Source organism: Cucumis melo, chromosome 4 (assembly GCF_025177605.1).
Source record: "Cucumis melo cultivar AY chromosome 4, USDA_Cmelo_AY_1.0, whole genome shotgun sequence".
In the NCBI taxonomy this organism is placed as follows: domain Eukaryota; kingdom Viridiplantae; phylum Streptophyta; class Magnoliopsida; order Cucurbitales; family Cucurbitaceae; genus Cucumis; species Cucumis melo.
In genome coordinates, this window is record NC_066860.1 from 30,283,360 (window position 1) to 30,298,704 (window position 15,345).

General features: G+C 31.4%; 2 protein-coding genes across 4 annotated transcripts; both read right to left on the reverse strand.

Moving 5' to 3' along the window:
* Window position 1: 1 nt before the first annotated feature.
* On the reverse strand, window positions 2-6,908 carry LOC103486878 (uncharacterized). 3 transcript variants are annotated; one of them, XM_008445020.3, is made up of 11 exons: window positions 6,583-6,908; window positions 6,237-6,342; window positions 5,824-6,138; window positions 5,636-5,723; window positions 4,707-4,753; window positions 3,853-3,915; window positions 2,874-3,731; window positions 2,467-2,724; window positions 2,115-2,380; window positions 1,760-2,018; window positions 2-435 (listed from the first exon to the last, which is right to left on the reverse strand). In XM_008445020.3, the coding sequence occupies exons 1-10, from the start codon at window positions 6,669-6,671 to the stop codon at window positions 1,802-1,804; spliced, it is 2,307 nt and encodes a 768-aa protein (XP_008443242.2). In that variant the 5' UTR covers window positions 6,672-6,908; the 3' UTR covers window positions 2-435; window positions 1,760-1,801. The 3 variants fall into 3 exon arrangements, with proteins under 3 accessions (XP_008443242.2, XP_008443241.2, XP_008443239.2); XM_008445019.3 differs by having other exon boundaries at window positions 2-438; XM_008445017.3 differs by lacking the exon at window positions 2-435 and having other exon boundaries at window positions 1,601-2,018.
* A 6,690-nt stretch (window positions 6,909-13,598) lies between these two features.
* On the reverse strand, window positions 13,599-14,258 carry LOC103487164 (zinc finger protein GIS3-like). The gene has a single exon (XM_008445387.2). The coding sequence runs from the start codon at window positions 14,256-14,258 to the stop codon at window positions 13,599-13,601; it is 660 nt and encodes a 219-aa protein (XP_008443609.2).
* Window positions 14,259-15,345: the final 1,087 nt, after the last annotated feature.

Sequence of the window (15,345 nt, forward strand, 5' to 3'; positions counted from 1 at the left end):
AAAATAACTCCTACCGCACTTTTCCAATAAACGAGGTAAACCCTATAATTGAGTTGACTGATGTCAAATTGGAGTTGGAAATGTCACTGCATCCAGTAAACAAAAACCATTTGTAAAATTTTTAAAAGAGATATCATTGATTATTTATCACAGATAATTCTATAGACAAGTGAATTATCTCCTTAATTTTTAATGTTTGCGAAAAGTACTTGAGCTTGCCTCGTTTCCGGTCCAAAGCCCATAAACCCGAGAGGAGACATGCATAAAATTATCTCCTTCTTAATATTGCACATGACGACCCGGAGGAGACAGGCAGAGAACTCCACATCTTCAAAGCGGATTACATGGACCCCACAACGACGGCAGTCGGTCGCAAGTGCAAAACTCCCGAATGCACCGTCGAAAATAAGGCCGCCGGTTGTTTGGAGGCTGCTACTGCTGTATGTACTAAAAAATATCAGAAAACAGATTCAAATTTTACCTAAATGGTTAATGGGTGTTTTCCTATTTATCTAATTTTTTATTGTTTGATTGTTATATTATATGAATTAAAAGAATACTGATGTATGCTTTCGTAATTAGTTTGCCAACGTGGTGTCAAGATCGAGCTATGATACAAACCCTAAGTTAGTTATACAAAGTATTCGATTCAAGCTATAAGCACAAACTCAAACACAAAGTGAATTGCGTACTCTAACTATAGGAGGACTAATATCGGCGGTATCAGAGATGAGCGTGACTTTTTCTTTCCGGTGAAATGGGGTGAGGTCGACAGAGTCAAACACGAGGATTTGTCGATTTGGCTTTCCCACCTTTTGAACGTATGAACCTCATGCAGCTATTGACATTTTTTGTTATCTATTTTTTAGAAGACTTTATTTCTTGGACAATCATGTCTTACTTTGGACAGTTTTTTCAAGAAGAAAGCACAAGGATGAATTAGAAGAACAATGGTGGATTTATTTATCATTATTATTTGCAAAATTTTGAAACTATTTAGAAAATAGAGTAGCTTTGGACATGTCTTCTAGTTCTAGTATAATTTTAAATGCCAAAAAAGGTGAAGAGAGGGATTTAAATTTTGATATTTTTTATTTATTACAATTATGTATAACAAATGTTTTTTTTTAATCTTTCAATCACACATATTCGTTATATTTTTTAAAAGACTTTATAAGTAATAGTGATTTATACGAACTGAATATCAATTTATTAAAAGAAATATTAAATATCAACATTTTAAGATAATATGTCTAATTTGGTTAAGTTAGATTTAGAGTATGTTTCAAAATTTTAAATTTAATGAAAATCTGTAAAGAACTTCAAAAGGTTTCATTTTTAATGAAAATTTCTAAAGTATTTTTGAAACAAAGATAGTTAAACTTAGGACACTCAAGAATAAGGATATTTTGCAAATGTGTATATATATTTTTGGAAAGAATGTTTTCATGTATAATTAAAATATATTCAACTTTTCAGAATATAACATTAATATGATATATTCAACATCTTTTAAATAAAAATTAATTATTTGGTTATAAATTAATCACTCATGAATGATATTTAAATAAATTTTGTTTAAAAGTAAACTAAGAAGAAATACCCACAAGGAATCTTGATTCGTTTTCACAACTCTAGTTCAACAATGTTTGATCTACAATGGAAAAATATGCAAAATTGCAAAAAACACAACTCCTACTTCAACAAAATTTTAAATCTACAATAAAAAGATAGCAAAATAGAAAAAAACACAAACTACCTTGTGGTATAGTATAAATTTGGTTCAAAATAAAGGGAGGGGTTAGGCAGTGGCAACAGAGTCCTCCCAGGTCCCATATCGAGCACTGAAGCTTCCCCCGCCCGCACGTTGAACATAATCAGATACCACAGAGCGAGCACATTCATCCCATACCCTTGCATATTCTTCAAGAGACACACATTCCGGAGCAGTGCGAAGGAATGCACGTAACATCGACATTGCTTCGTTCGACAGGTTACTACATTCTTCATCCACGTTGCTATACAAACATATGAAAGAACTTCAGTGAAAGGTACAAGAAAACTAATGTGGGTAGGGCCATTTAAACTCATATACAAGAGTCGGTCCTACTTACCTGGAGCCTGAGTCGAATTTGCTTAGAAATACGGGGTAGTCTTCAGGATAATCAAGAGGCACAAGCAGTTTCATAGTAAGCACTGGCAGTTTCACAGGGTAGGCTTCTGAATTTGTACTATCAATTACAGCACTATAGGAGCATCGAAGAACCGTACCCGCATTGGCTAATCGTCGATTGAGGTTCTCGTCCACATCTAGTTCCAAGACTGTTTCGATGAACTGCTTGTTTACGTTTCTTATTTCTTCTAAGAGCGAAGAATCAGTCTGCATAATTGTCAGCAGAGAAATGAAAATCAGTAAGAAAAATACATAGAAATACAGTACCAACGAGATTAGATAAAGATGATGACATGTTTCTTGAGCTTCTTTGTTCTTGATGTAACTGTTTCTTCAGACCCAGGAATATCACTGCGAGGAGATGGTATGTTGTTTAAGGCCATTGCGTTTATTTTGCGCTTCATATTATTTGAGGAACCACATCCGTTTAGCAACCTTAAATTTGTTACCATTGCATGACACCGGGGATCTATTATCGCATCTTCCATATACCCAACTGAAGTTATTCCCGACACAGCTGCTCTCAGTGCTGCCCTTGATGATGACCCAACCTGCATATTTTGTTCTCTCACATAATCAACTAATTGTAAGTGCCCAAGGAAAAGAAGAAAAATGAAATTATCATCTTAGAGAAATCCTGTCAGTTGATATTTGAAACATGCATTTCATTTTGATATTCTTGCACATTACGTAGACTTACAGCTTTAAGTAAGCGACTATAAGCCTGATACGTTGAAAATTGCCCATTGATTCCAGGACTGGTAGGTTCGGCGACTGGAGAGGTCATTGCACTAGAGCTTCTAATCTTCTGAGACGGGACTTGGGTTTCTGTTTTGGAATGTAATAACTGATATGGGTTACAATGTTGAGGGGATTGAAAGTTCAAACCTGAATGGTAGGTAACATTTGGAGAGGTTTTTTCAAGCCCAACTATAGGGGAAGATGGAGCTGGAGAAGCTATTCCGTACAATGGAGAAGTACAAGGCTTTGTTGGACGAGGTCGCTCAGCAACATGACAAAGTTGTGAAGCATCATGTATTTGATGGGAAAAGTTTGAGTTCAAATGATGATTCAAAGACATTCCTGACCTATACGTAGCTGGAGTGTTTCCTGAAGCATGTATCCATTGGGGATGTACTTTTGATTTGATGCTTTTATAATGTTGCCTATTCTGCAACAGATTTTTCTGAATATAATCTGTTTCTGACCTTACAGAACCTTTTTCTTGTGGTGCTATTGGGGAAGAACTACCAGAAGAGCCAGTTGTAGCCCGGATTACTGATTGACAAGGGAGTTTCACATTATCACTTTGCTGAAGTGGATGGTTTATGCGAGATCCACTAAGGCCAGGCTGGCCACCATGTAGGGACGACTGCTTATTAGCAACATTGGTATTGCACTTAATTGTGTTCCCAAATTGCTCAATATATTTCAAACATCGATAAAACCTCTCCTTGGTGTAAGAAGCAATGATTTTCTCCTTAGGAGAATGGAAAAAGGTCAGAATTCTTTCCAGTGTTTTCATAAGCCTGTTCTTGTGCTGGGCGTCTGGGTGAACCTACAAGAATTAAGAACCGTCAAGAAATATGACAGAAGAGAGTTTAAGGATGAGATAAGTCGGATATAGATCGATGAATATGGTTTCTCCATAAACTATTTATTTAAAGTCAGTTTATTACCTTTCGATACGGTTCATATGCCTTAATAATAAAAGGCAAGAACGTCTTCTTGAGCTGCTCCATCTGCAATAAGAAAAAGTGGCTTTAGCACTTTATTAATATATATATATAATGTCTTCTTCCTTTGTTTTTTTTTTTCTTTCTATTTCCCTTTCCATCTCTTCCTTCTTGCTCATCTTCCTCCTTCCTCTTCAATGGCTGCCAATATTTTTCCACCTTCTTTCCCATTTTCCACCTCTTATACTTTCCTTTTCTCCTATTTCTCTCTTTCCCATTTTTCACCCATATTGATAAAAAATAAAAATTATTTTAAAGAAAATATGGGTGTTTATTTTTAATAAATATAGGTGTAATGACAAAAATGGAAATAAACCACAAATGCCTAATAACCCTAAGGATAAAATTGTTGAGATGAAAAGTGAGGGACCAAAATGCAACTTAACCAGATAACCTCAGTGGCCAATACGTCTATTCGCATATGAAGTGATTTATATATAAAAAATTGACAATGATATCTGTATAAAAAGTTTCATGTATTTATTTTACTCCATTGTTCAAATAAAAAGATGTTTAAATAAAATACATTAAAAAAATCATCAAGATAAATGATAATAAAAGTATAATAACAGTTTTCCAAATAGTTATTAAATAATATAAATCTCACCCTACAACATTGGATGTCTAGGGAACTCGTTAACTTTTTTTATATCATAGTGTGGACAATCGGCTGATCCTAAAATATTTAGATAGATTATTGAACCAACGACTTCTTAGTTAGTTATTGAAAGTCTCTTTTCTTAGCACTAAGACGAGCCATTATGGTTTAAAATTACAAATGCCAGTAAACAAATTACCTCAGCAAAGGCAGCATCATGCAAAACTTCTGAACTTGGAATTCTTTCTGGAGATGTGTGTAACAAAAAGAAAGAAAAATAAGCACAGAATACCGTAGTAATGGTTCCAAATATTCATTAGAGAAGTAGATTGAAGCTCCATGCATGTTTCTAAACATAAGTCATCATGCAGGCGGAGAAACCATCAAAGGAGGGTAGTAATCTGGGGTTTCACTATATAATGATTTTGCCGATAGCTCTCACTTTTAGAAGTAAAAATATTATTTCGTTTGCTCAAATACACTTTTCTCAAAAAGTTTATCAAGTTCTGGCCAACCATTTAATAGAAAAGCATAAAAAAGAAAAAGCCAAGTAGAAAAAGTGAAACAGAAAAATATACATTTCGTTAGAATACAAGCTTAACTCTAACAAACAAAAAGATTAAACAGGATGTAAACACTTTCTTAAAAACATCATAAATTCAAAAGGCAAATGAAAGATACAAGTTGTTAAAATTAAATCCACACTGCATTTTTCAATCTATATATGGCTAAAAATTATAGTGTTTGAAAATAGGAACTCTACTGCTAGGCCACCCATTACCCCCAAGTGTATAAGAGGGGTAAAAAGGGAAATTCTGCATAGACAACATGGTAGTTAGAGAAGTTAGTAGTCCTAGAACCACGCAGTAGAGAGGAAGGAATATATATGTGGGTGTTTTGTGCTAGGGTTGGTAATCTTATTTGTTTATGTGTTTTGTATGAACCTGTGTTCATTGGGGAGGGGACACAGCCCTCTTATTTGGGTGGGCGTATCACTTGAAGAACTATTTTGTAGTATTGATTGAATCCAATACGATAGTTTCCTCCCAGATTTCCGTTGTTTGTGGGTGCTGGTTGTTATCATTGCAGGTGATTTGAAGCTTAGCATCTACAAAACCTTAAACTTACCTGCAGAAGCTCTCATGGAGTGTTGTTGCTTATGCTGCTCGTGTTGATGTAAGGATTTGGAGGCCTTAAAACCTTCGCTATTCGCTTCCTGTTATTTTATACAGTTTCACTTTCAGAACACAATATATCTGATCTAGATGTCCCAGCAAACTACCCATTTACACATATCTAGACACAAAATTCAATACCTTTTCAACTTGAGTTGTCAAGTTCAAAAAGTTAGGATGTTGCGTGAACATTTCTGAGGACAGATGAATTCCAATATCTTGTCTCTGGAAACCCTGGGGTCTAGATTGTGAATTTGATGTATTTTGTAGACTAGCACAGCTTTGATTCTGCATCGCAAATTGTTGATGCGCCTGTCTCACCTTTGGATGTTGTCTACGTAGCTGTGGCGTTGGCTGATGATATTGCGGATAAACCACTGCTGCTCGACTGCTTGAACTCCCCCGGTGATTTTCTCTCTTACTCAGCTTTCCGATTCCAGCATTCAAATATTCATCCTGAGAAGCATAAGCAGATTAGATTACAAATATTGGAAGGTAATATTACAAAACATCAGTTTCACATCAGAAAACATCGAAAAATTCACAAATAATACCGTAGAATTGGCCTGACTAAACAACTTCATCTCATGTTTCCTCGCATGGTCACTAATTACGTTCATATTGAACTGACCAGAAAACTGTCTCTCCAACACCATCCATCTGCAATATCATGATATTATCAATAAAATCCTCATATTCATAATTCAAGAAATCAATAGAATTCGAGTAAACCTCAAGCAATAATGCATGAAATTTTCAATTCAACAATGAAATTAGAAAAAAGAGCCAACAAAGTAATCCTAATCAAACATCAAATAAGCAACACTTAAAAGTCTAAAACAAACAAACAAACAAATAAATAAATAAAGCAGAGAATAAGTTTTGAAAAGATTAGATTACATCGAATGAAACTTTTTCTGTCTAGTTTCTTTAGTTATTTCCGTCCTCCAATCCGTCGTCGCAGTAGCCATACTAGCTTTCTTGTCCATTACGCAAACAGAAAAGAAAGAAAGAAAAGAAAAGAAAAGAACCCACAAAAACAGAGAGCAAGATATAGAAACAACCGATTACTTCCGATAGAGTTTAGAGCGATCGAAGGATGAATTAAGGAAGTAAAGAGAGACGGATAGGAAGAATTAAGAAGAGAAAAAGAGTGAGAAGTTGAATGGATATGGAGAGAGGGAAAGAGAGAGGAAAAGGAGAGTTGGAAAGCTAGTAGAAGCAGTTTCTTGGGTTGGTTGAAGCAAAGGATTAGAGGAAATTTTCACACGGATTTAGAGGGAGACGGAAGGATTCAAATGCGGAGAAATTTCCAATTTCGGTAACCGACTTTTGGGGGAAGAAAGCGAAAGATTGCGAATAAGGAATAAGGAAGGAACAAGGACGTGGCATGTGGGGCCTACCCTATTTATTTATATATATCCATTTAATTTTTAAGTATTCCCCTCGTTGATAATTCTTCTTTCCTCTTCCTTTTTGGAAACACATTTATATGTGTAGTCTCTCTAATTGCTTAATTAGAAACTGATAAAGGGAGAGGTATTTCATAATTGTATCAAAACAGGTGTAGTCAAAATATGTTTGGGGACAATGAGTTTGTATAATTACTTTTTAGTGGAGGTGAAGACTGAAGTCATGTAGCGCAAACAGTCGAAGGAAAAGACATTATAACAAAAACATAACAACACACCCACACATAATCATGAATATTTCAAGAAGAAGAAGAAGAAGAAGAAGAAGATTAACCTCTAGTTTTCTTCTTTCACAACAGATTAAAAACGTGGGTGATTTTGCAATCTTGGAGATTATGTTTGTTCGAAACTTTGAAGCCCACGTCATACTTTCTTTCTTTCTTTCTTTTCTTCTCCAATCTTACGCCCAGCAGTTTTCAGCAGTGGTTTTCGTCGTCCCATGAATAAGCCAGATTTCGTTTCAGCTGCCATTGATCATGACGAGTTTGAGTGCAAAACATATAATTCTCTATTTATGAGTCCATTAAGGGTATTGGGTTGGAGAATTGTATTTGGATATTTACTTATTGAATTTGTTAGTAACAGAACTTTTAAACAATTCGAAGTTCATTATAACAAACAATAATAATTTATATGAATAGCTTTTTAGGATTTCATCATACAAAACTAGAACATTTTTTAATAGTTACGATATGATTTGTTATAATATTTGATATGATTCTTTATAATATTTAGTATAGTCTGTTATAATATTTAATAGATAACTGAATTTAGAAAAATGGAAGAAATAAAAGATTTACTCATTTGGAAAGATTATATGATTAGATGAATCGACAGACTCAAAACAATCCATTAGAAAAAAGAAGAAAATTTAGTTGGTAGGAAATTTATGTTTTTTTTTTAATCTTTTTTAATTGTTAATGTTATTTTATTTTAGTTAGTAACTATATTTTTCTAGAAACCCTAAACATTTAAAAAAAGAAAATTATTTTTCACTCAAATATTCTTTATAAAAACTAATTAAAATAAAACCACCTCATGTGTTTGACTATTTTTGCTCACTAGAGGTGAATATTGAAATTGATAATTATAGGTATAATTGGCTATTTTAATATCCACATATTTAATTTATGTATAATGGTTGTTTATTAATAATAAGTTTTGTATCTTAAATAATAAAAATTGTGAATGATACTTTTGTTTCTGAAATTCATTGGAATGATATAGGTTTTTTTTTTCTAATGATAAATTTTGGAATCAAATATTAGAGATATATTTAATTTAAGTGACTAATAAATTATGCTTAGAGATAAATTGTTTCATGTACAAAATTTATTATTAATAAACAACCATTATACATAAATTAATTTGGTTTACTGTAGGAAGGAGATAGATGTAATTATCCATGAAAATTAAATTTTATGAGTATGTTTGGGCTGGAGTTTAGGGGAAAAATTAGAAAATTAGGTCGTGTTTGACCTAAGGATTATGATAAATGGGGATTATGGTACTAATCCCTAAATAACTTTATCTTATTCTCTCTTTTACTTTCTTACCACCCTACATTACCTTACTCAAATAACCGAATCCAAATTCTATTATTAATTTTTAAATTACTATAATCATGACTCTTCTCCTAAACACTTAGTTATCTACTATCATAATCCTTCTCTCAAACAGTACCTTTCATATTCTTTCCTCCAAACACATATTACCATAACACTAACAATAATAATCTTTCTCCAAACACATATTATCATAACATTAGGATTATCATAATCCTAGAATTATTATAATTCTTTTCCTTCATAATTCTTTCCTTCCCCAAACACATCAATATATATATGACCAGGTCAGGTTGATCACCAACAAGACCAAAACCGGCCCCAAAATAAAATTTAACCCAACCCAACATTTTTGGTACAGTTTGGATTAGGTACCTTTGTTTGAATCTGTATTGGATGGGTTTTTTTGAACACTGCTTGTAAATAGTTTATCTATTTTGTCACAAATTATTTATCAAATTTGAAATTAATATTTGTACTATTTTCTATGTATATATAAGAAAATTGATAAAAATTTACGTGGTATTTGATTATTTTATTTGTTTGATTGTGTAAAAGCTTATATCAATTAGAGAGATATGTATTTAAGCTATTTTGATTATTCCAAGGAGAAATCTCTGGACACAAACAAAATCTATAACTGGATTCGAGAATTGAAGTAAACAATATGTTCATGGTTGTTGATAAATATCATCAATGTTCCAACTGTAGTAAATATATCTTTTTGCAAAGGTCAAAATTTCGAATAAAAAATAAACAAAAATGTTTAATTCATTAAATTTGGGTGGATAACTAAGAACAGCAAAAATGAATTTCCAAAGGAAAAAAAACTTATTATTGTTTGTTATTAACCTTTCAGTTTAGACAAAAGGAAATGAAAAAGAATAAAACGATGAACAACACTTGTATTCAAGATAGAGAAAAGAAAATTGAAAACTAAACATTGCAAGAAAACGAACAAACCAAGTAGATTGGATCGATCCACAAGAATAACAGTTATGAACAAACGGAACCCATGAGCCCTAAAGATCTTCACAACCAAAATCAAAATCCCTAAGCATTACTTTTGGAGATTCGATCAACTCAGCAGATACCTTCCAATCTCAAATGACAAAAAAAAGCATCAACAGTAGCATAGAGTCGCGATCGCACCGACTTAACGTCACATTTCTCGGCTTATCAATCTCCCTCCCAAGAACCTCTCTCCCCAAAGTCTTCGGTCCGGCGGTCCTCAACTCATCACTCTGCATCTCATCCGCAGCCAACTCCCTAAGATCAACAGTGTTAGCAACATTCAGATCGTAATCATTGTAGAGCTTTAGAACGTCAATGTCGATTCCAACGCCAAGGAAAGTGAAGTTATCGTCCCTCAAGAAATCAATCAAAGACGGAGGAATTTCAGATGTGTGGATGAGTTGGAAAATGAGGCAGCGGCGACCAACACAGAGTTGTAAAGTGGTGACGGGGTTATGAAAATGAAGACCGAAGTTAGGAAGCCACTCAATGTCAAGACCAACGACGAGACACTAGAGTCTAGGGCGGTGAATACGGAGGATTTCGGATTTCATCGTCGTCGAAGGTAATGTGGTAGTAGTCGTGGGAGTTGAGAGGGATTTGGCGGTTGGAGATGGTCAGAGTGGGCATGAAGGACGGGGAATTGGCGTAGGGTTTTGGCTTTTGGAACACTGAATGAAAATGATAGAGACTACTGAGGAGACAGAGAAATCAGAAAATGCAACGGTTTTGAGTTTTTATTTGAAAAGCGATGATTTTGAGTTTTTTAAATTATCTTTTAAAAGTTTTAATTTCGATTTATGTAAGACTAAAGGGAAAGTCTTAAATTATTTTTAACTTTGTTATTCAATTTTAATTTCTAATCATTCAACAAAATTTAATTTTAGTTTTCAATATTAGTTTATGATTGATTTTAACCTTTTTTTTTTTTTAATATATAGTATTTTTATTATAAACTTTAAACACATGTGTTTAGGTAGTGTTTTTATTATAAACTTCAAGTGATTTAGTAGGTAACTATAGTTTAGATTTATTGAATGTATATATGACGACTAAAATTAAATAAATTACATATATAGGTCTATACATACTCTAGTAAATTAGTAAAAAAACATGTGCATGACACGAACATACACCAGTAAATTAGTATAAAAAAAACATGTGCATGACACGTACATACACTAGTAAATTAGTAAAAAAACATGTGCATGACACGTATAATGCATAATTTTATATTATAGTAAACATTATATGTATATATTTAGGTTGTATTGAATTTAAAGATACAAAATTTAAAATGTAATAGAGTTAGATGTACGTGGGAAGAAGTTACAATAATTATATTAAAATATAAGAATTTAAATGTAATACTTACGTATATAAAAAAAAATATTTCTTTATAAACAATATATTTTTTTTTGTACAGTTTGAAAGTAACTTATTGTCACCCATGAGCTTGATCCAAACTTTTGTTGTCTTTACTAAATTTCCTCTAGATAGTACAACATAAAGTTGTCTATGAGAAAACACATGAAAATATATTTCAACATTAGGAATTGTTTGTTCTTGTGCTTTGTTAATTGTCATTGCAAAGCATAAATGAATGGAGAATTGTTTTATTTTGAACTTGAATGGATATCCATTTGTCATTTGGTGGGCTTAATGGTATTCGTGGAAGAAAAAATTGTTTTCCTACGTAATCACCAATTGCTATTTCAGCATGTATGCTATTTTTGCTAAATGGTCGACATACTTATCTTGTCCTATTACACAATCCATTGGATGGATTCAAATTTCTCAATAACAACTTTGGTAGAAAAAAAATCAAAAAGCCTTTTATACCGTAGAAAAAAAATGTTACAAAAACTTTTCAACTTTCAAGTCTTTAAATTTGTATTGTTAATTATGATTAATAAGATATTTAATTTGTAACTAATTTCTAAAATATAAATGAAAAACTATTTGCATTCCAATTCTTTACGTTCTATACTTTAATTCCACTACACTTAATTAATTAAAAATGTAGTGGGTAAATGAAAAACCACTTGTATTCAACTTTTTACATTGTGCATATCTTAATTCTACTAAACTTGAGCAGAAATAATTCAAAAAAATAGTGGAAGAGAGTGTCTTTTACCATATTATAAGAAAAATAAAATTAAGAATGAATTTACCATAAAACTAAAAAGTGGTTTGGAACATAGAACTGAAATCAAGGGTATAAACGAAGAGAATAAAGTTTCTCCATATTGAGACTTTTATGTATACTATAGATATGTATGTATGTAGATATATATATGTGTATATATGTATTGTGTATGTATGGATGTATATCTACATATCTATCCATACATATATACATATATATGTTTTTTTTTTCTTTTCAAAGAATGCTATGTGTATATTTTTGTTAACATTTAATTATGTAAAATATAAATAGAGACCATGAAACAAAGTTTAATTAGATGTTTTTCATTGCAAACAAAACAAATAAGAAAAAGTCCAAATGAGTTTAGCGTTGAACCAATTAAAATGAGTTCAACGTTTAATCAATTAAAAAGAGAGAAAAAGAAGGCCACATGACGAAAGCAAGACGAAGTAATTGATTGAGAAGTGACAAAGGAAAATGGACTAAAAATTGACAGAGGGTTTTTATTTGTTTCAAATGAGGTAATCCAATGATGTATTCCAACTTTTATTTTTAAATATGATTATAGTAATGAGGAAAAGCAAATAAAAAACGATACAAAAGAGAATGAAAAGAAAAAATAACAAAGAAATTGGCTATGAGTTAAAAACTACAAAAAAAGAGTTAAGCCATTGAGATCTAATGTTTCCGAGATAAATTAATCTTCAACCAAATCGTTTAATCTAGGAAATAGATGTTATAATAGAAATTAATTACATACTCATAAGTTCATAAATTACAATGGAAATACTATAAGATGTCGTAGGTATTTTATAAAATGCTACACACATGTCACACGTGTATTTTGCTAAAAATAAATCGATTTTGCTATTTTTCAAAATGACCTCGAAAACAATGCTAAATCTCTAATTAATTAGGTTAATAACAAACCATAGATTCATATATGGAGTATGTCATATTAAAATAAGATATCATTATTAGGTTGCCTATTACATATAACATTCACTTTTTTAAAAAATAACAATAATAGTAATAATAACTTGCATGTATAGATACAAATGAATGTTAATATTTATGGTTACATAAAAAAGCATATCAATATATTTATTTTATATTAAATATAAATTATATATTCTCCATTTACCAAATTATTTTTCTCTAATCTTTATATATTTTTCGAAAGGATTTTCAATTTTATAAATTTTATATATAAACTATACTTAAGTAATTATTTATTTGATATTAACATATAATTACTAATTAAAATAAAATTATATAACTATTTGGTAAACGTATCTAATTTACTCCTATTCTGTGGATTAATGAATTTCAATCATAAAATTATAAGTCTTGATGTAATTAATTTTATAAATAGGAGTAAATTAATATGTTTACCAAATAATAATAATAATAATAATAATAATAATAATAATAATAATAATAATAATAATAATAACAATAATAATAATAATAATAATAATAATAATAATAATAATAATAACAATAATAATAATAATAATAATAATAATAATAATAATAATAATAATAATAATAATAATAATAATAATAATAATAATAATAATAATAATAATAATAATAATAATAATAATAATAATAATAATAATAATAATAATAATAATAATAATAATAATAATGTAATAGTTTAATCGAAAAAAAGATAAACAATGAATTTCAAATTACATAAAAAAAAAAAAATCAAAGTTTGAGAGATAAATCAAGGCCATTGACAATGCACTGATCAGCCCCAAAAATCTGGGGAGAAGAAGAAGAAGAAGCGTTTATATTCTCCATGGCTATGGATTCAAATCCATTGTTAAAGCCTTGTAATAATCCCCCACTTTGTATTTGTTGCTGTTGCGCCGCCGCCAACGCCGCCATGTACTGTTCTCTCGGCCACCACCGATATCCATAGGCGGCGGCGGCAGCAGCAGCAGCAGCGGTGGCGCCGCCGCCGCTCAATTCCACTCGGGACCGACTCGGTTTACGAATCACCGATTGCGGCCGAATCGGAAACCCCGGGGACTTGTTTCGCAGAGAGTGAATCGCCATTGCCGAATAGTACGGATGGTAAAAAGACCCAATTGAATCAAAGACGTCCGTAGTTCTTCCACCGGCGGCGGCGGCGGCTGCCGCGGCTTTCTCTCTTTTGGCAATATCTCTTTCTCGTTTATGGGCGTTCTGATGGCCTCCTAATGCTTGTAGATTGGAGAAATTTCTACTGCAGAATTTGCAGTAGAAAACTCGGGTTTCCTCCTTCGCTTTGGCTTCGGTCTCGGGTTGTTCGGATTCTTTGAAGGAATCTTGATTGTAATTACGTTCATGATCTGAAGCATTGGATTTGTCAGAAGAAGACATATTGGCTCTAAAGTGTTTAAGAGAAGAAGTATTATTAGATTAAGAGAGGGCTTAGAAGTGGTAATTAAAAGTTAGGGTGTATTTATAGAGGGGGAAAATTAAACAAAGTTGGGATATTAAATAAGGAAAAACAGTATCTGTTTTGGAAGATTAATATTGACTTTTGTGGACTATACCCAATTAATGGAAAGTAGGTCATAATCAATTTTTTTTGGGAAGAAGAAATCATATTATCAATTCTCACTCTAAACTTTATCTCATCTCAGTCCATATATACATACCCTAAACTAAAGGTCTTATATATATATATGATATAAAATCGACAAAATTTTAGACAAAAAGAGAGAGAGAGAGAGAGAGAGATTTAAATCACTGAGTTGGTGATATTAACATATTGGTATGTCGTAAAGAAAAGAAAAGAAAAGAAAAGTTGAATGGTAAAATGAGTACTGTGTTGATTTGGAAGATATGGAGATGAAGTTGTTGATGGACATTAGGGTTTAAAGGTAAAGAAGGAAAGTACAAAAGAGAGAGAAGAAGTGAAAGAGAGAATGGTAAATATAAATGGTAAGTACAAATTAAAGAAAGAGAGAGATAGAGAGGTGTAGTTTAGTATTGTTTGGAAATTGGAACGTAATAATTAATTTTCACGGAGAAGATGGAATCAAGTTTTATTGAAAACAATCTATTCATTATTTATTATTGTATTATTTTTGTTCATCTTTATCTTCCTCACTTCTCTCTTTTCCAAAATAAATAATTAAGTAATTTAAGCATCTCTTTGATCATTCTCATCTAATTATCTCTTCGATTTTGCGAAGATAATTCTTTTCTTTTTTTCAAAAGGAAAAAAGAAAAAAGAGAAGAAGATAATTTCTCTTCATAAAATTCATTACCTATTTTAGCTGTATAATTTTCATTGAAAATTTATTAGTTACAAAATTTCTAGATAACTTCGAAGTTTTTATCGGACTTAAAAGTGGTATTAATTTTAACTTTTAACTAATAATTGTATTAATTTAGATCGTAAATTTTTATAAGTGTATCAATTTAGACTCTGAAATTTTATAAATGTATCAATTTAGAC